This window comes from Cladophialophora carrionii, assembly GCF_000365165.1.
Source record: "Cladophialophora carrionii CBS 160.54 unplaced genomic scaffold supercont1.5, whole genome shotgun sequence".
Lineage (NCBI taxonomy): Eukaryota > Fungi > Ascomycota > Eurotiomycetes > Chaetothyriales > Herpotrichiellaceae > Cladophialophora > Cladophialophora carrionii.
This window is the reverse complement of record NW_008481830.1, coordinates 1621897-1639676: the sequence shown is the minus strand read 5'-3', so window position 1 is coordinate 1639676 and position 17780 is coordinate 1621897. Positions and strand designations below refer to the sequence as shown.

Here is a 17780-nt window from a genome sequence, read left to right as displayed (position 1 = left end):
ATAATTACTCTACGTTCGTATGGATTGGTGGTCCGGCCTGGAGGTAGTTTTTATTTTTCTATCGTATCCATCGGTAAATGTACACATGTAGCGCCGACAGATGTAGCTCATGCCGCGTATGCGACATCACAGCTGATCCTCGTCGTCTGGGTCGGGCATGCCTTCTTGGTACGTCCAGCCGCCGTCGTGGGAGGGGATTGATGCGATGGTGGGTATTCCAGGACGTGCACTGGGATTGTTGTGCCCTGTCCTTTCGTGCCTATCCCGGTCGGTGGCCCCGTGCTGCTCTTCGTCAACGTCTCTCTCGTCGCCTCCGCCTTCGTCTTCGGCTCCGTCCTCGTTCTCATCTTCATCCTCACCGTCGTCCTCTTCCTCGGTGACACTGACGTCCTCGGCCTCACTGCCTAGCTCCTCCTTGAGCAGGTTTTTGCCCTTTGACTTCTTCCTTTCCCGCTCATAGTCGTCGTCGTCGTCATCGCCGTCGGAGGAGCCACTTCCCTCGCTTTCGCCCTCGCTGCCGGGATCATAGTCCTCTTCCTCCTCGTCTTCCTCATCGTCGAGTTGTTGTTGCGCCTTTTCCAGCTCGGTACGCGTGTCTTGGTCCTCTCCTTGCCCTTCGCCTTCGCCGGCGGGATCGCCATTCTGCGTCGAATTCGACTTGGGATTCGTCGTCACCTTCTTCGCCCGTCGAGCCTCGGCGAGGCTTGCGTCCTGCAGACCGTGCCTCTTCACGTATTCATCAATGCCTGCAAAATCGGCCTGATCGAGCATCGAGAACTCTACCTCCTGAATGGGATTCTCATCGGCATCACCACCGCCGCCACTCGTTCGATACGCAATGTTCAGATTGAACGTCCGTTGCAGCACGGATGTGTAAGAAATACTCTCAATGTCCTCAAACGCAAAGAAGGCGAGCGGTTTCTTGAACCCGAAGAAAATCCCGTTGCTCAAGAAGAACAGGTACCCGTCTTTGCTCCCGCGGTGGGCTTTGACATGGTACGCCTTGTCGCCCTTGCGATGCGGCTCGGGCGTCGCACTGTAGAACTCGTCGGCATTAGGCAGCGAGAGACTGGCGTTGCACTGCCGTAGCACGAACCCGAGGGCGCATTCCAGCACGTCGTCCGGCCCGGCAGCCACTTTGGCGAGCTGCTCATTGGGGATCGTGCATGATTTCAGGGGCCCCGCGTTGACGGTCCAGATGATGGGTTCGACAACGCCGGTACTACTGCCGGGCTGCTGCCTGGGGACCAACACGAAGTTATATTGTTTGGCGGCCTTTTCCGGCACGGGCAGCCTCAGCGCGTAGGCGAACTGCGAGAACGGGACCTCCATGTCGACTTCGTTCGTGGCCGGGTTGCGCGTGAAGATGGCGAACGAGGTCTCAGCCGCGTTGATGTCGGTGCCATACTGCGCTATGCCCAGGTGTAGCTTCTTGCGTTGGGGCAGGGAGAAGGAGATGTCGCGGGCCTCGAGCACCACTTCGCGAGGCTGGTCTTTGTGCGCGGGTGTGATGGGGAGGGTTGTGGTTGTGGTCGCCGCGCCGCCACCGCCGTTGGGGAATTTGCGCCTTTTGGAGGCCGGCTCGTCGTCGACACCGCCCTCGGCCAGCGAGGTTAGGTGATAGTTCGCAATGTCCTCGAATAGTGGTGCGTGTTGGGGAGTCGCGTCTGCGGCAGTCAAAAATTAGTGCCAGGGAACAAAACGGTGAGCAGACATGACGGTCTGGAGAAGTTTCTCATTTAACGGGCTTACCGATTGCCTCGAATACCCTTTTCCGCAATGACGAATTGCGCGCAAAGGCACGGTCTATCGTGTCACGGCCAGACATGTGGGATGGTGTTGGAGTGACCGACGCTGCGGAAAGCAAGCTGCGACAGAACGAAACAAACGACTGGCCAGGGGACAACTGTCCATGTGAAATCTGGTGATGGCCACAACTACATACAGGCAATTCATTAGTGCGAGTTTCTCCAACGGCCGATGACGAAATCTGTAAAATGCACTGCGCGTCTCGTGGCTCTGGGCGTGTCACCGCGTGTTTCCCTGTCCAGCTCACACCCAATCGTTCACGGGGTGAGTGTTCTCGCTCGGTACAGTCCATTCTGCAAGTCTGCTGATCGTACAGTATGCAAGCTACCACGCTATCCAAGCCAGCTTGCAGCCCTGTCATCAATATCAGAAGTACTGACCTCCATCGAACTTCTCCTTAGGCCAGAACTTGGCCCTGATGGGATTGCCATTAAAGATTCTCCCTTCCAGGGCATTGACTGCGCGAAGAGCACTCAACTGGCTCACAAAATGCACGAAAACCAACGCTTCTTCCTCCTCGCCCTCTGGTCGATGAATGTAAACTCGCTCAACACTGCCATACTTGTCACCACATTCCTCTCCGATTTCTTGCATGATTCCTCCTTCACCCTGCGCGAGCTCGTCATCCAGATCCAAGCCAGTCAGCATGCCTTCAAGTCGGATAACTTCAGACATGGCTCCAAACTTTCCTTCTTCCTCCGCTTCAGCAGTCTTGGATTTATGGCCGCCCAGGATCTTGCCGGTCCCCGCAGGCGTAGCATAACCGCCGCCTTCAGCATCGGCCCGCTTCTTGCGCTTGTCAGCTTTGGCATACAGTGGGTTGATGATGCCGGTGCCCTGGGCTCCGAGACCTTGACCCTTGCTCCAGCCATACTTGGCCATGAGACGTTCTGCAAACCCTACTTGGCCAGGACGCTTGGACCGTGGCTGATCAGCATCCTCATTGTCGACGGCTTCCACGTCTGCAGGCTTGTCCTCTAGTTCTTCTTCAGATGTCGGCATCGCTTCCGGTGCCGGAGGCACATTATACCGTACTGGTGCACGTGATATTTGCCCTGCTGGTGGCGCCTGGCTCTGTGTCAGCCGCAGTCGACGTAAGTATGCGTCCTCTCCAGTTGGGTCGTCTGGGATATCAGCAGGTGGAGGCGGTGGAGGAGGACTCTCATCGTTCAGGTTGGGCGGCGGCGCAAACGCCATAGGAGGTGGTGCAAATTGTTCTGTAACAGGTCAGCAACACTACAGTGCAGCGCGGTGCGGTCTTACTGTTCATGGGACGCCTGTATTCGTCGTCATCAGAGTCGCTGTAATCCCTCCGTTTCATACGATGCCTGTACAGCAGGTCTTTCCATTCCCTCACCTCGCGGATCTTTTCCTCACTGTGCTTGTACTCTTCATAGTTGTTTGGTCGACTAGGATCGTAAATATCATCCCAGTTTTGCGTCACCGGAGCTACTTCCTTGTTCTTCTTGCGCTTCTTGCGACCCCCGCGTGGGCGCTTCTCTGTGTACAAATGGCCGAAGTCCTCGTCATCGGAAGCAGTCGCGGTCCAGTCGGCGATGGTGGTTCTGGGCGCAGCAGGCTGAGACGAGAGAGGATCGGTAGTGCCAGGCCCAGTGGTTTCAGCAGCAGGAGTCGGTGCGGTGGCAGGCGGGGGAATGGAGAATTTGCTGGCAATGGCTTTCGCTTTGGCTTTTTGGGCTGCGACTTGGGGTCTCTTGGTAGGTTGGAATCTCAGAGAGGCTGTACATCACACGAAAGCATGGCAAATCCGTGAGCATGTCTGTTCTGCAAACCTTGAGGTCCTTACGACGAATGATGTACCAGCAAGTGCTTGCTGTTTCTTGACAGCTTCATCTTGTTCGGGCGAGCCTTCACCCGGCTTGTACGAGACAGGGGCACTGGAGATGGTGCCAGGCGCAGCACCTTTCGGGTCGAGCAGGTTGGCATACAGCGACAAGCCTCCCCGCGCAGGCGTGGACGTGTTATTGGCCATTGCCACACGCGCGTTGTGCTTTCCAGATCGTGGTGAGGCCAGCTCGAGCGAGAAGTGAGGTGGAGATGAAACTGTCTCGGTACGGTTTAGCCTCTCATCTCGTGACTGGAGGCTCGAGGCGGCGCGGCCAGTTCTCGGGGGAAAGGACGCCCCCTGTCGCCTTTGAATGACTCCTCCCTGCTAGCCTTACATGCTGCATCGGAAGCAGGCTGCATAAGGGCCATGGAGTCACCAATCGCTAGCTTCGGGGAGGATGCAGATTATCGTGTTCTTGTCCCAGTTTGCACGTCCTCAAACATCTCCAGCTGGACTCAGCACCCGATATTTCACCAAGTATTTTGGTCGAATCACCCGACAGTTGCTCAGACAATGGCTTTTGGCCCGCATGATGCTACGATAACGCCCGGTAAGATACGAACAACGAGATGAGACGGCGGACAGGTCGGGGGCCTTTCTTGTCCGCGTACGTTCGAATCACGTCATGTTTCGTTCGAGGAGTTACTGTTTTCTGGCTTCGGGAACCGGTGATATTAGTAGCATAGAGCAGAGCATTGACTTTACAGATACATTGGACTTCGTCGAGTTCACCGGTGCTGTTCTTCCCGTCCCTTCCTCACCCATCTCCCTTTCCTACACCATCCGATTCAGCCATGGCCATGTCCACGCTCGCAGCCTCCTTTCCAGCGTCGTCCTCAGCAACCACCATTATTGTCCCCGGCACGCCCACTGCTCTGTCCGTCTCCTTCAAGCAATTGACAGATGACATTTTGGTCTTCCAGAAGCAGCTCGCTCAGCTGGGCATCCCATCTGGCGATGCAGTTTCAATAGCCTTGCCTAACAGCTACGAATTCATTGTCTCCTTCCTTGCAACCGCCTTCCAGCGAGCCATTGCAGCTCCTCTGAACCCCGCCTACAAACAGAGCGAGTTCGAGTTCTATATCGAAGACCTTTCTTCAGCCGTGGTCATCTTACCCCAGGGTGCATATGCAAACGATGGGCCTGCAGTCAAAGCAGCTCGAAAATACAATGCCGCCATTGCAGAATGCTACCTGAATGGAGCCAGCCTGATCCTGGACGTCAAAGAGCAAGGCAAGTTGGCGAAAAGACAGTCCCAGCCTGTTGCTCGAGCTCAACCTGAAGATGTTGCTCTCGTCTTGCATACCTCCGGTACCACAGGGAGGCCCAAGGCCGTCCCTCTGACCCATCGTAACCTGACAAGGACGATGCAAAATATTCGCAATACCTACGAACTCACCCACCAAGATCGGACAATGCTGGTCATGCCCTTGTTTCACGTCCATGGCCTATTGGCTGGGTTCCTCGCCCCGTTGAGTGCTGGCGGTTCTGTCATTGTCCCTGACCGATTCTCGGCACGGACTTTTTGGGATGACTTTCTCGAGCACAAAGCAAACTGGTACACAGCGGTGCCTACGATTCATCAGATTCTACTCAAGGGTCCCCCGCCTAGTCCCAAGCCGAAGATCCGATTCATTCGGTCCTGTTCGTCGCCGTTGTCACCCAAGACGTTCCGCGAACTCGAAGAGACCTACGGAGCACCTGTTCTAGAAGCTTACGCCATGACAGAAGCGGCCCATCAAATGTGCTCGAATCAACTTCCTCACCGTGGGAAGCGGAAGCCCGGAAGTGTTGGCATCGGCCAGGGTGTGGAAGTTAAGATCCTAAATGATGAGGGCAACGAGGTCCCTCAGGGTGGGGAGGGCGAAATCTGTATACGCGGAGAAAATGTCACGAAAGGCTATCTCAACAATGAGAAGGCCAACAAAGAGGCTTTCACCAAGGCGGGCTTCTTCCGGACCGGTGATCAGGGCAAGAAGGATGAAGATGGCTATGTCTACATCACAGGACGAATCAAGGAGCTGATCAATCGTGGTGGTGAGAAGATCAGCCCAATCGAGCTTGATCACCTCCTAGCCGGATATCCAGAGGTCTCAGAGGCGGTCACCTTTGCCATTCCTTCGGAACTGTATGGCCAAGAGGTTGGGGTGGCAGTTGTGCCCAAAGCTGATAGGCATGTTACGGAGCAAGGCATCACGGAATTCGTGGTGAGCAGGACCGCAATCTTCAAGAAGCCGCAGCGGGTAAGCCGATGGTCATCCTGCCAACTCCGTTCCGATGCAGAACTTACTGACAACTCACCAGGTTTGGATCTTGAAAGAGATACCAAAGACAGCGACTGGCAAGATACAGCGACGGAAAGTTGCGGAGTCCCTGTTGGCCAAGGACGAGCCTAGAGCGAGGCTATAGACGCACTCCGGGGATCATCTGGGGTTTGCACATGGATCACTCATGCATGTCGGTGTGGAAGGGCATCCGGAGATGCAGTCTGGCGTTAGACGAAAGCGGGGAAACCGTCCTGGAGGACGTAGATTCTGTCAGTGTGTGACTAGAACGTCTGTTCACTTCCTAAGAATTATCGTGGGCTTATACCAAGGTGGGTGAATGTTTTGGCGAGGGCTCGACCATGATGGGCAAGCAATGGATTAGCGAACGGCCCCTGCTTCATGACTGAGATTTCCAAATGACTTTTCTAAACTTGGAGCAAGCGATGAATGCTTCTCTGAACCTCAGCTGTGTTTGATGCTCTCGAGAACAGAGTAAAATCATAGACACAAGTGGAAGGCTGAAGCCCCCTGCCCCACTGAGTTGATGAGGCATGGCTCCCTCCTCCCCACCTCACGCCCTTCTCCAAAGCTGCGGAGGGGGTCATCATGTTGGAGGTCGGAGCCCTCGTTCGCTTCCACAGCGGAGCTCATCAGGTTGAATTATTGATGACCCTCGTTGACTCATAGCATTCATGTCTGCAGTCTTGCGCGGACCTCGCATTTCGTCTGCTCTACGAAGCCCAGGTTTCTCGCGTCTAAGCCTTGACTCACAGAGCAAAACAAACACCCTGCTGCAGAGCTGCGGAGCTATCGAAGCACGGTCGACCTCAAGACCCAGAACCTTCTCTACCACAAGAATAATGTCCTCCTCAGCGCCTACAAAGGAATGGCTTGTCCAAATTCCTGATCATCCCAATGCCCTCGATAAGCGGCTCGCAGTACGGCCACAGCACCTCGATGGCTTGAAACCGAAGATTGATGCCGGGATCGTGGTCTTTGGCGGCGCAACCCTGTCCAAGCAACCAGCCGAGGGTGAAGGACCAGACATGACGGGTAGTGTCATGCTGATCAAAGCCAACACCGAAGCAGAAGTGCGGGAATTCTTGGAAAATGATCCCTACACAAAAGGAGGCGCTTGGAATCCAAAGGAAGCGAAGATCTGGCCTTTCAAATGTGCAGTCAGGTCGGCGCTCTAGCATGAAGGGAATGATCAAGAGGATCGGATGGAGGCATACACGGGGGCAAACTTAGGATGTGAAAGATTGCAGGTTGAACGAGGTGGAAAGATCATGGAGCCCGTGCCTCGACCGCTGACAAGGAATCTAAAACAAATCAATCTAGCAATGCTGGATCAAAGCGACGACGTGTTCGAAGCGTAACATTCTACTGTCCCCTGCACCACTTGTCTCGATTGGAATGTATGACGCGGATGGCATTCGGGCCGAGCTGTGTGACCTGGGAGCGGAAAGCAACAGAGCATTACAGATATTCAAACTCTTACCAGCTACGGCTTCACCGGGTACATCGCCATCCAAGCTGATTGACTTGAAAGAATATGATATGGACTTCTCCGAGCCGAGAGTGACTGGTGAGTGAGGTCCGGGAAATGCGTCTGTAGGTATTCGGGTGACCACCAACGTGACTCCCAATTCAAATTCCTGCAGGTTGCTGGGCTGAATTTCTTCACTTCAGTCTTTCCTCACTTCAACCTCGCCTGCGTTTACAGACGTGCACCAACAGTGGCCATGAACTGGCTCATTTTCGTGCCGGAGAATTTGAGAGTCCCGTCTTCCTTTACTTGCTCTTTCCCAGACGACCTTGCACACAAGTCATTTCTTCTGGTGCCTCTGCTGAAATTCATCAAGAGCTGACCTCCCACCACGAAGGTCGATCAGCAAAGACACACCGAAGACCACCAGCAAAATGATTTCCCTCACCTTTCTCGCGACTTTGGCTCTCCTGACCATTGTAGTCTTCTCCCAAGGAACCAATGACGGCGCCATCGCACCAATCACCGAGAACAACCCTTCGCGCGTTACTTTTCAAGGTGTCTTCCAGTCCGGCAAGCCCGTGCAGGGTCAAATCACCGGGGTGTCCAACGACAACGGCACTGGAGTCAGTTTCTCGGTCAATTTCTTCAGTTTCCCAGACGTTGGTCTTGGGCCGTTCAGTAAGTTTCATCTCGACGTCGTCCTTTGATCTCTTCACAAAAAGCTAACCTCAATACCAGATTACCATATCCACGAATACCCCATCCCTCCCTCAGGAAACTGCACCGCCGCAGGTGGACACCTCTCGCCATTCGGTCGCAGCGACACTCCACCATGCGATCCAGTAAATCCTCAGACCTGCCAACCAGGTGATCTGAGCGGCAAGCATGGCAACATCTCTCAACTCGCATACGCTGGTGCTCCTGATGGCTCCGAGAACAGCCCTCGGGCCACGAATACTTTCCAGGCTATGTACCTGGAATTATACCTGAGCACGGACCCCAACAACGCGGCTTTCTTTGGCAATCGATCAGTGGTAGTCCATGCTGCGAATGGCACAAGACTGAACTGCGCAAATTTCACGCAGATGATGCCGACAGAGACATTTGGAGGCACTGGAAGCGGGAATACGACAAGCAGTGGGAGCAGTACATCTACACAAAGTGCCGCGAGCAATGGCTCGGCCAGCGTTATGGCACCGGCTTCTGTGGCTTTGATGCTGCTTGTCGGTGCACTAGTCGGGGGACTGTGAGTAGGGTGACCAACAGGTTTGCGAGTCAGGTGTACGGTAATAACCGGCTTATGGTCATGTCAATCATGTTGCGAGAGGCCAGGGGTTCAGCGGGACTCTCCCCCACAAGAAAGTAATGCTATCCATGGGAATCCAAGTGTGGGAAGAGGCGAGCCAACTCAGCTCAGATGACCTCAACAACCCATGAAGATTCATCCTGTGGCATATGGATCAGATAACTTCATAAAACAGACCCTTGCCAAGGTCTTGTAATGGTCTCGGGAGCGTGTCCACATTCATATCTCGTATCTCATGTTGTTCGAATCCCGATTTCCCCGGCCAAACGACCAACTCAGGGCGTTTTCTTGCAAGCATCTCTCACATATGAGCCTCGAGCCCGATTTATAAACTCAAGTCAACCTCATCAAAAAGCCAGCCTGAATCAACCTCTCGACATCGCCCTTCCTCACAAAGAATTGGCTATTCTTGGTCAGATTGATGGCCCCATACTCGGTCTGTATCTCGCCGGCATCCCTGAGCACGCGCACGTCGATGAATAAATCCCTCGGCGGCTCCAGACTGCCCGTGAGATCAATGTCCGTCCACTGCGCTTTATATTGGCCGAGGAAATCCGTGTACGCGTGGAAATAGGACGCCTCCTCGGGAGATATAGAATTCTGCGTGCCCCCCACCAATGAAGATACGTCCCTCTCCTTCTCTTGACCTCTCTCGGCGTCCGGCCGCACGCCACCCGCATCCAACTCCCGCCCCTCCCAGACCATGGCTTCCAGCTTCTCGGCCCGCACGCGGTGATAGGCCAATAGACACCGCTTGTTGCGCCGCATGCTCAGGTGGTCGACGAGCAACGCGCACGCCGTGGCCGGGTGCTCCGCCGGAGTGAATGTGTTCTGGGACGAAGCCACGCCATCGTCGTCGTAGACTGTGGTGTTGAAGGGCGAGAGAAGCCGCGTGACGTCCCGGTCCAGGTCGCGCACTTCGAGCACGATGCTGCGGATCAGTTCGGTCTGGTAGGCCGGGAGGGTGGGGAGGGCGGTGGTGCGTTTGGCGTGTTGGACCTACGGTTGCGCCGCCAGAGGCCCGCGCGCGAGTCAGTCGTGCTTCGCATGTGTGCGTTGGGGGGAAGGGAGGGGGAGAAGAGGGCATTGATCATGATCGTGATCGATGCGTGGACGGGGCTGTCTTGGTTGCGGGACTCACGAGCTTGTTTCCTAGCTCGCCGTGCATTTGGGTTACATGTGGTTTTGAACTTGGTGTTGCTGAGGGTTGAAGGTGGTGGTACGAGGAAGTGCGAGATATAGGGCGATCGCTCGAACGAAACCAGAAGTGCAGTTCTGATATCCACGAATTGATGGGAAAAGTGAAGAGCCAGCACCTGCAGTAGACAGAACGCGGGGCGAGGAGCGTCGGAGGCAGAACGCGTCGAGACGTTCCGCCAATCAGACTTAAGGGTTTCGCGGCGCCTTTGAAGGGCAAAATGCCCCCTGACTTGGCCAGCCTTGCAACCACCCCTCTCACCCACCATCTCACCATGTCTCCGAGTTTTCCACTGGGTTACGTACCAAGGCGCCGTCCTCTATCGTATGTCAGTCCGGTACTGGGGCCTGAGAGGTGGATTCCGATGCTGCTTCCCCGGAAGGGCTGGACACAAGACGCGTTTGGTAACTCAATCGCCAGTGAAGTGACTAGATCTATGTGGGAGCTGCTCGCTGTCACCAACCAGCAATTGAAGCCGTCACATCGTTAAGCGACTGTAGCCAACTGGTGCTGCAGTAGGCACTGGCTCACCGGATGTAGGGGGAGATCTGGACGCGAAGAGCCAAGCGGATCCCAAAGGTTGCCTGGAAACTTGAATTCTTGACAATCGCCGTGAGTCATGCCTATCTCTTTGTCTATGCTGTGTGTCATTCCAGTGACTATCCCCCCGTCACAGTAACGGTAGGAGAAGGCGCCCAGCATGACTGCTGTTACCACTGTCCCATTGCTTCCCTCCTCTAACACGGTCACTGCATTAGTGCTCACGAGTACTTGAGGCTCTGCGTCCCTCCCGCTTTCTGGCTTTTCTCCTCCCAGCGGCTCCGCGACCACATTTGGCTGGCGCAATGAGGGCTCAACTAGCCGCAAGCGAGAGGATTTGTTCATGCAGCCACAATGGGTATATATTTATGGACGGCCGGTTGCTCACTTGCGGAGGTGTATGACATTCTATTATCTGTGAGCAACTGCTCGCAGATCTTCAAGGCTGGACTGTAAATTCCGACGGCGCTCAGTAAGAAGTCCAGATGCGCCTCGAGCTCAAATCAGATGCCATTTCGAGTGGGTCAGACCTTCTTGCTATCCACGTATATCATCGTCCGTGGGCTCTGATCGAACAGCGCGTTAAAGGCTTGGATTTCTGCTGTGCGCTGTCTACTCACTCCTTTGACCGTCTAAGTCGGATTGATAACATTATGGCGACAGCTCCTGAAACTCGCGTCGAGCGACACGCTCCCTCCAGTCACATCTGCCAGAAGTTCCATCATTGATCAATGTCCCTTCCACGACGGGTCAAAGAACCACGCATCGATGCCCAATACCCGGTCTCCTGGACCTTGGCTTCGGCCCCTCACCGCATCGACAACGCTATGACCGATCAGCTGCGCTTCCCAACGCCGATCTTCCGTCGGCTGCTCAGGTCTTGGCCCTTGCGCCATTACGGGCTGTCCGGGCCAGTGAAAGTTCATGGTCCGGTAAAGCGTGAGCGATTCTTGTACGATGTCTTCACCACCGCCGAAGCCGCCTGGTTCAAGGTCTTGAGGCTTGGAGTCCGAGGAGATCTACCGCGCACATCTGTCGTATTGCCTTATCCCTCGAGCAGATGGAAACCCTACTCGACATGGCGGACAGTCATCGACAAGCTCGGAAACTAGCTTGTCGGTATCATGGTTGATGAAGACTTTCATCAAATGACCCAGAACCTTTTGCCAGATCATGAGTATGAGAGTATCCGCAATCAACCTCGTCGCTTATCTGGGCGATTCAAATCAACTCGCATCGCGAATGCTGTTCTCAACCAGGGAATGTCGGTCTGCCCTTGAGCTATCTACGGAGGATTGCGAGCCGCTCTTCCACGTCATCAAGCGCCATTTTCACGACCTGACTTCTGCCTAACCGTCTTCAGGAGCTGCGATTCCCAGTCATTGTGCTGTTTGATCAGAGCCAGATAGGACCTGAGATCGCACGCATTGTCGGCCGTTTAGTGTACCGCGGAAAGGTGAAGAACGTCATTGCCCGGTCCGGGTTGCAATTTCGTGACCATGCCCGAGCATTCCGCAGATGGGTACCGACTCACTGGCACAAGGCATAACCGAGCAATGTCATTTGGACTGACACTGAGACGCTTGGCTAATACAGCGAAAGTACGTGAAATAAAAATCAACAATTATCAGGTCATCTTCGCAGCCAATCTCGAACCAAAAGCTATTCCGTTCGGGGGCACGGATTGCTTAATAACTTCACATGCACCACAAGCAAACCTTTTATTGTCCGCCCTGGCCTCCATGGAACTTGACCCTTACATGAGGACGGCGTGTCCGTATAGACTCTCTGTTGGCATCCTCGACGCTCTGAGTGGCAAATGCAAAGGGAGCAGTCTGGGAATGCTCTCTCTGCTCAAGTATGATTGTATACAGTCTAGAGAGTGCAACTACCAGCTATGAACAATACATAGGTGACTGCACCCGTCGCCCGGGCAACCTCATGTGGTAGGCAGGCACACCAGTGCCTCCTGCCACCACAGCAAAGAACACAACTACGTGGTCCCCGGCATAGTGGTGGACGACGCCGCGGAATTTCACTCGCCCAGGTCGCATCTGCGTCGGATCGATCCGTGGCCGAGACAGCCTTAGGGTCTTGCTCTTTTCACGTGCGGTGGACAGACTCGACGTCCGAACAGACGGTCACTTGAGAGATTTGGGTAAGCTTCTCACGTTGCAAGACAGCGTCAGGAGGGGCTACACCGTCACTCACACCTCTGGGGGAACAGCCAGGCAGCAACTCCAGGAGAGGGAGGTGGCGGCCACGATTCTGAGAGGCCAACAAACCATCGTGATACCGGCCATGGGAGCGCTGGAGTTGAGGCGCAGCCTTGATGAACAGGGTCATTGTCGGGAGGCCCTAGGCACAATCCACGTTCTGAGCGATACGATGGAAGGGCGAGACTGGCTAGTAGGACCAGACTCGATTAGACGGGGATTCGTAGACTAAGCGCTATCAGTAGAATGTGAAGTCGAAGCCGGAATAGCTAGACTAGCAAGGCAGAGACGGAGGCCAACCTGGGCAATACAGGTGTCAACAGGAACCTCTGGCACGGTTGGCGAAGTCCAACCAACCAGGGCCTACAACTCGAGGTGCTAGTTGATGCTTTCCACGTTGATCAAGTTCGGATCGCGGCCATGCAGGTTAGGTGTGTTGCCTTCGCAACGTGCAGGAAACATGCTGGCGCAATGGAATCGCCGATGTTCTTGCAAATGCTCCGGGCCACTGCATGGGTTGATTCACCCTGCAATCCAGCCGGCTGGACTACGAGTATGACTTCAAGCAGCCCGGCAGATAGCGAGGATCCAGATGCCAGGCTACTCGAGCTTGGCAGGCGTTATTGCATGCATCGATATCTAAAAATACACGCGACGTTGCCCCAGACAAGTGATCGTCCTCTTGTTGCCGGGTTTCTTTGCCACCCAGTTCTGATGCCGTTGTGTGGCTGCTCTTCCACTGCGAGGCGCTTCTCTGTCTTAGCGGGCGCTGCACGGTAGGAGCCTCCTTACAGCCGTGTGTTGCTTACCACGGATAGCATCTTTTCCGCATGGTTGAGCCTCTCAAGCTCACCTGAAGCTCTCCATCCTCATGGCAGAGAGCGTTGGCCGATCTGGTGATCTTTGCCACTGCGAGCAGCGGCTCTTCGGGGTTTGATATCGCACCGCCACACAGCCACGATTTGCAGCCACTCATGGCGTCGCTCTGATCAGTCCCTGCATCAAGTTCCTCGCAGCCATTCATCGACTTGCTCTGTACCTCGTACAGCGATCCCTGCATCAGGTTCCTCCGGATCTGCTTTCCAAGTTTTGCCACAGCAGGGCCTCTCGCTCGGCATTCCAGACCTTCCTCGAACATCCATCCACTTACGTCTTCAACGCTCCTGCGTCGGGTGTGCTGCTAGTCCCGTGTCTGCTGTGTATTCCCTGCCATGGTCAACCATTCGTATCAGAGGTGCAGTTCCAGATCTCCAGCGATCCTCAATGACTGGGTTGCTTGCCTGCTTTCTTCCCTGTCGACATGTGGTTAGCTGCGCCAGAACTTCCGCACCAGCCATGCCGGCCACGACGACCCTGAGATATGTGCATCTTTAGCGACTGACACCCGAGGTGAGCGATCTACACTGGCTGTCCAATATCTACCGTAGACGTTGGAGCTATGAGCGGTGATCTCTCTTCTCTCCTCTCGTGGAGGCTTGAAGCAACATTTCCTCCGTCCCTTCGTTGTATGCATATGCATTCTTTCCTTTGAAACACGCTGCATCAATGTCTTCAATATCCTGCATTTGACCGTACATTCATCATCCTTGATCAAGGAAGCAATCGGAGGCGAATCAATCACATCTATGATCGTCTAATCGAGTCAAAAGAGCGTATCACAGCTGCTACCCAGCAATATGAGAGCCTCTCGGGTGCTGTTGGTTGTGCCAGCCTTGGCTAACCTGGCAGCGACCCAAGAGAGCATTGATTTCTTGAGCATCATCGTTTCCGAGGCCAATTCAGTCTATACACAGGTCAACTCCATCCTGTCATCTGCGGCCTCCGCCGCTTCAGCAGCAGCAGCGTCTGCAACTGCGTCACCCACGGGAGACACTTCGACTACCGCCGATGCGACTTCCCTCAGTCCATCCGACTCTCTGACAGCAAGCGACGGCACGATCTCTTCGTCTTTCTCGCCGTCGGAATCGTCCAGTGCCACTTCAACATCAGATTCTTCAACGTCGTCACCCTCTTTACCCGTATTCGGATCGATCAACTCCTCTTCTACTACAGTGAGGACCACCTCCCATACCAGTACGCAGACCTCCTCAGCGGATCCTTCTTCCGAGACTACGCCCTCTTTGACGTTGTCGACGCCGATAGTGGGAACATCTTCAGGGTTTGGAGCCGCCGCGGAGACTGCCACGACCCTACCTTCTGCATCAAGATCCAGTCATGGCACCAACCTGGCGATCATCCTTGGATGTGTCCTTGGAGCTTTGGCACTCGGATTCTTCATCCTGGCCTTGGTGATCTGCTGCAAGCGCAGGAGACATGGTTCCTCGCCCCGCCACAGCGCCCTCTCCGCGGGCGACGATGAAGTGGAAGCCTGGAGACAGACTCAGCCCGCTGGGCTGATTCCAAGTCGTGGCGCTTCACGTCATGCCCGTGGCATCTCTGGCACAGCGCCCCTGATGGCCGAGCATCCGGCCTACCGCAATTCCGTGCCACAAGAGAACCCGTTCGCTCCTGTTCCCCCTCCACCAAGGCGGACGGCACCAAATTCCCGACCTGGCTTGACAGACGGCATGGTTCCCGGTGACGATCCGTTCGTCAACCCAATTGCTAGACCTCCAAGCATTCGCAGTCAATCGTCCACAAGCAGTTCTCAGCCCAAAGGCGGTATTGCAGCGGGTATTGCGGCGGCTGCAGCTGGAGGAGCGCTCATGCACGAACAGGACAAGCATGAAGATGATGGAGCGATCTTGACAAATGACAGACCCGTGCCCGAACCTGCTGTCGGTCGGCGGGTTAGTCGTAAGCCCGTGCCTGTCAGTCAGGTCAACAACAGAGATTGGCCGTACTCTCCCGTCTCGCCCATCGATCCCGCCGCTGAGATGGCTGCACTGACGACCCAGAGTCCAGCGAGAAACAGTGACGAGAGCCATCGGAGCTTCGGTCGCGACGCAGCTAGAGCCAACGCAGCGTTTGACCAGCAATATGCACCACCAAACGATGACAACCATAGCCATAGTGGCGGCCACGGCCTCGAAGCAGTTGTGGCTCCGCTCGCTACTGGAGCCGCAGGGGGTGCAGCCCTGGCACATCATTCCGCCGATCAAGAACGTCGCCGCTCACGAAGCAGCAGCAGCAGCAACAGCAATGACCACAATCGACGCTCCCGACCCCCACTGGCTGTTTTAGGCGACGACTCCGATCATTCGAGCTCAAGCAGGAACTCTAGGGAAAGCAGAAACAGCCGTGGCGGCAGTTACAATGATGCATTTGCCTCCCAGGCGCAGGAGACTACGATCCCAGCGCACACCGACCTTTACGGCGTGCCCTTTGCACCGGGCTCCCGCTCGCGAAGGAATAGCGGTCACAACTCGGCTGTCCCTGGCGCGGCAGCATTCAACTACGCAAATCGCCCGACCATTCCATCTCCACTATCCAGCGAAGTCCGTCCAGACACGAGTGCAGGCTACTCGCCTACTCGAAGCAGAGCACGTCGCAGCACCAGCGGCGGATCACGATACTCGTTCCCCTACGAACCCATGGGTCACGACTATGGCGCCTATCCCGTCTTCTCTGCACCACACGCGGGGACTAGCGACTCTTTTCCTTCTCTTTCATCACTCCCGCAACAGCCACATCCTACCGCCAACCCCAACCCGGACAGAGCCATCGTTGGTGACAATGGGTATCCCCACATGAACGTCCCGCGCCGCAAGAGTGGTGGCGAGTACGATATCTCCGGAGGATCGCTAGGTGCACAAACACTCCCACCTTCGACGGGCCCTCAAGACGAAGGACCATTCGGTGTCGGCACGTCGCGTACTGCCACGATGAAAGGCTGGGGCGGCGATGACTCAACCTGGCGCATAAGTGACGGTATGCCTAGCGGGTGGCAGCGCGCCAGTATCGACAGTCCGCGCAATAGTCGAGACCTGGGAATCCGTGACTCGGGAGTGGGCATGAACGCTGGGAAGAGACGGTTGAGGGCGAGTGATCTGGCTGGCAGGGACGACGGGCCATACCATGGGCTTGGACGGGCTCTCTAGGGAGGAGGAGCAAACAGACGAAGCAATTCATTGACGAGTGACGCGAATTTCAGCTTAGGTCGCCCTCGCATCTGCATTTGTTTTTGTTTTTGTGTTTGTTCTGTTTCCGTTCCGCCACGGCGAACGAGAGCGCATGTCTCACGACCGCTAGAGTTATCCAATCTCTGGATACATGATGATATCCCCATGCATGCATGTTGTTTAGGTTTTCACGGTCAGGCAGGCAAGCTACGGCTTCGGTTCGGGAATAATTTATGATGAATGGGACGGCTGTATATAGGTATCTAGGTACTGTATGGACGTAAATACCAAGTCATCGAGTACGAGTGAGTGAGTGAGTACGACTTCTCCCCAGTTTTAATCAAGTTCAAGTCCACTCGGACGATTCACCGACTATATACGAGCAGGTAATCTATCCACCTTGTTGGTGTTGTTACAATGCGCTGCTCCAAGCATGGCGCAGGTGCGGATGTGAATGTGTGCGTGTGCGTGTGTATTGTGTATTGTGTATTCTGTTCTCTCTACTCTGTACTCTTTACTCTGTACTCTGTACTCTGTACTCTCTACTCTGTACTCTGTACTCTCTACTCTATACGAGTGGGCTGCCCTCGCGTCGAGTCAATCGCATGGCGGCATACAGTAAGTACATAGTACATAGTACATAGTACATAGTACATAAGTATCTTACCGCGTATGGAGTACTCCGTACTCACTACCTACCTAGTTACTGGTCGAGAGTACGAGTAAGTGATCTATCTGGGCGGGTGGGCAAAGCCCCGCAACGCAGTAAGCTACAGCTACTTACTGTGTAGTGTGTGCTGTGTACTGTGTACTGTGTGCTGTGTACTGTGTACTGTGTACTGTGTACTGTGTGCTGTGTACTGTGTACTGTGTGCTGTGTACTGTGTACTGTGTGCTGTGTAGTCACATAGTACATATACTTGGTTCTTCTGATCTGATCGCTTGGAAAGCCTCGCCACGCAGTAAGCTACATACTGTGTACTGTGTACTGTGTACTTGGCTCTTCTGATCTGGCTGCTGTGCGCCGCTCTGTTCTACTCTG

At 54.9% G+C, this 17780-nt stretch overlaps 7 protein-coding genes across 7 annotated transcripts; 4 read left to right on the top strand and 3 right to left on the bottom strand.

Annotated features, from left to right (window-relative positions):
* Positions 1-126: 126 nt before the first annotated feature.
* Positions 127-1828, bottom strand: G647_06420 (uncharacterized protein; the record flags this gene model as incomplete). The annotated part of the gene is made up of 2 exons (XM_008730741.1): positions 127-1667; positions 1753-1828. 2 exons carry the CDS (start codon positions 1826-1828, stop codon positions 127-129), a joined length of 1617 nt encoding a protein of 538 aa, XP_008728963.1.
* A 347-nt stretch (positions 1829-2175) lies between these two features.
* G647_06419 (uncharacterized protein) lies at positions 2176-3802 on the bottom strand (the record flags this gene model as incomplete). Its single annotated transcript, XM_008730740.1, has 3 exons — positions 2176-3026; positions 3073-3549; positions 3631-3802. 3 exons carry the CDS (start codon positions 3800-3802, stop codon positions 2176-2178), a joined length of 1500 nt encoding a protein of 499 aa, XP_008728962.1.
* Positions 3803-4452: 650 nt separating this feature from the next.
* G647_06418 (uncharacterized protein) lies at positions 4453-6067 on the top strand (the record flags this gene model as incomplete). The annotated part of the gene is made up of 2 exons (XM_008730739.1): positions 4453-5901; positions 5963-6067. 2 exons carry the CDS (start codon positions 4453-4455, stop codon positions 6065-6067), a joined length of 1554 nt encoding a protein of 517 aa, XP_008728961.1.
* Positions 6068-6785: 718 nt separating this feature from the next.
* G647_06417 (uncharacterized protein) lies at positions 6786-7121 on the top strand (the record flags this gene model as incomplete). Its single annotated transcript, XM_008730738.1, has 1 exon — positions 6786-7121. One exon carries the CDS (start codon positions 6786-6788, stop codon positions 7119-7121), a length of 336 nt encoding a protein of 111 aa, XP_008728960.1.
* Positions 7122-7848: 727 nt separating this feature from the next.
* On the top strand, positions 7849-8667 carry G647_06416 (uncharacterized protein; the record flags this gene model as incomplete). The annotated part of the gene is made up of 2 exons (XM_008730737.1): positions 7849-8095; positions 8156-8667. The coding sequence occupies 2 exons, from the start codon at positions 7849-7851 to the stop codon at positions 8665-8667; spliced, it is 759 nt and encodes a 252-aa protein (XP_008728959.1).
* A 389-nt stretch (positions 8668-9056) lies between these two features.
* On the bottom strand, positions 9057-9891 carry G647_06415 (uncharacterized protein; the record flags this gene model as incomplete). Its single annotated transcript, XM_008730736.1, has 2 exons — positions 9057-9722; positions 9865-9891. The coding sequence occupies 2 exons, from the start codon at positions 9889-9891 to the stop codon at positions 9057-9059; spliced, it is 693 nt and encodes a 230-aa protein (XP_008728958.1).
* Positions 9892-14353: 4462 nt separating this feature from the next.
* G647_06414 (uncharacterized protein) lies at positions 14354-16717 on the top strand (the record flags this gene model as incomplete). The annotated part of the gene is made up of 1 exon (XM_008730735.1): positions 14354-16717. One exon carries the CDS (start codon positions 14354-14356, stop codon positions 16715-16717), a length of 2364 nt encoding a protein of 787 aa, XP_008728957.1.
* Between the last annotated feature and the right edge of the window lie 1063 nt (positions 16718-17780).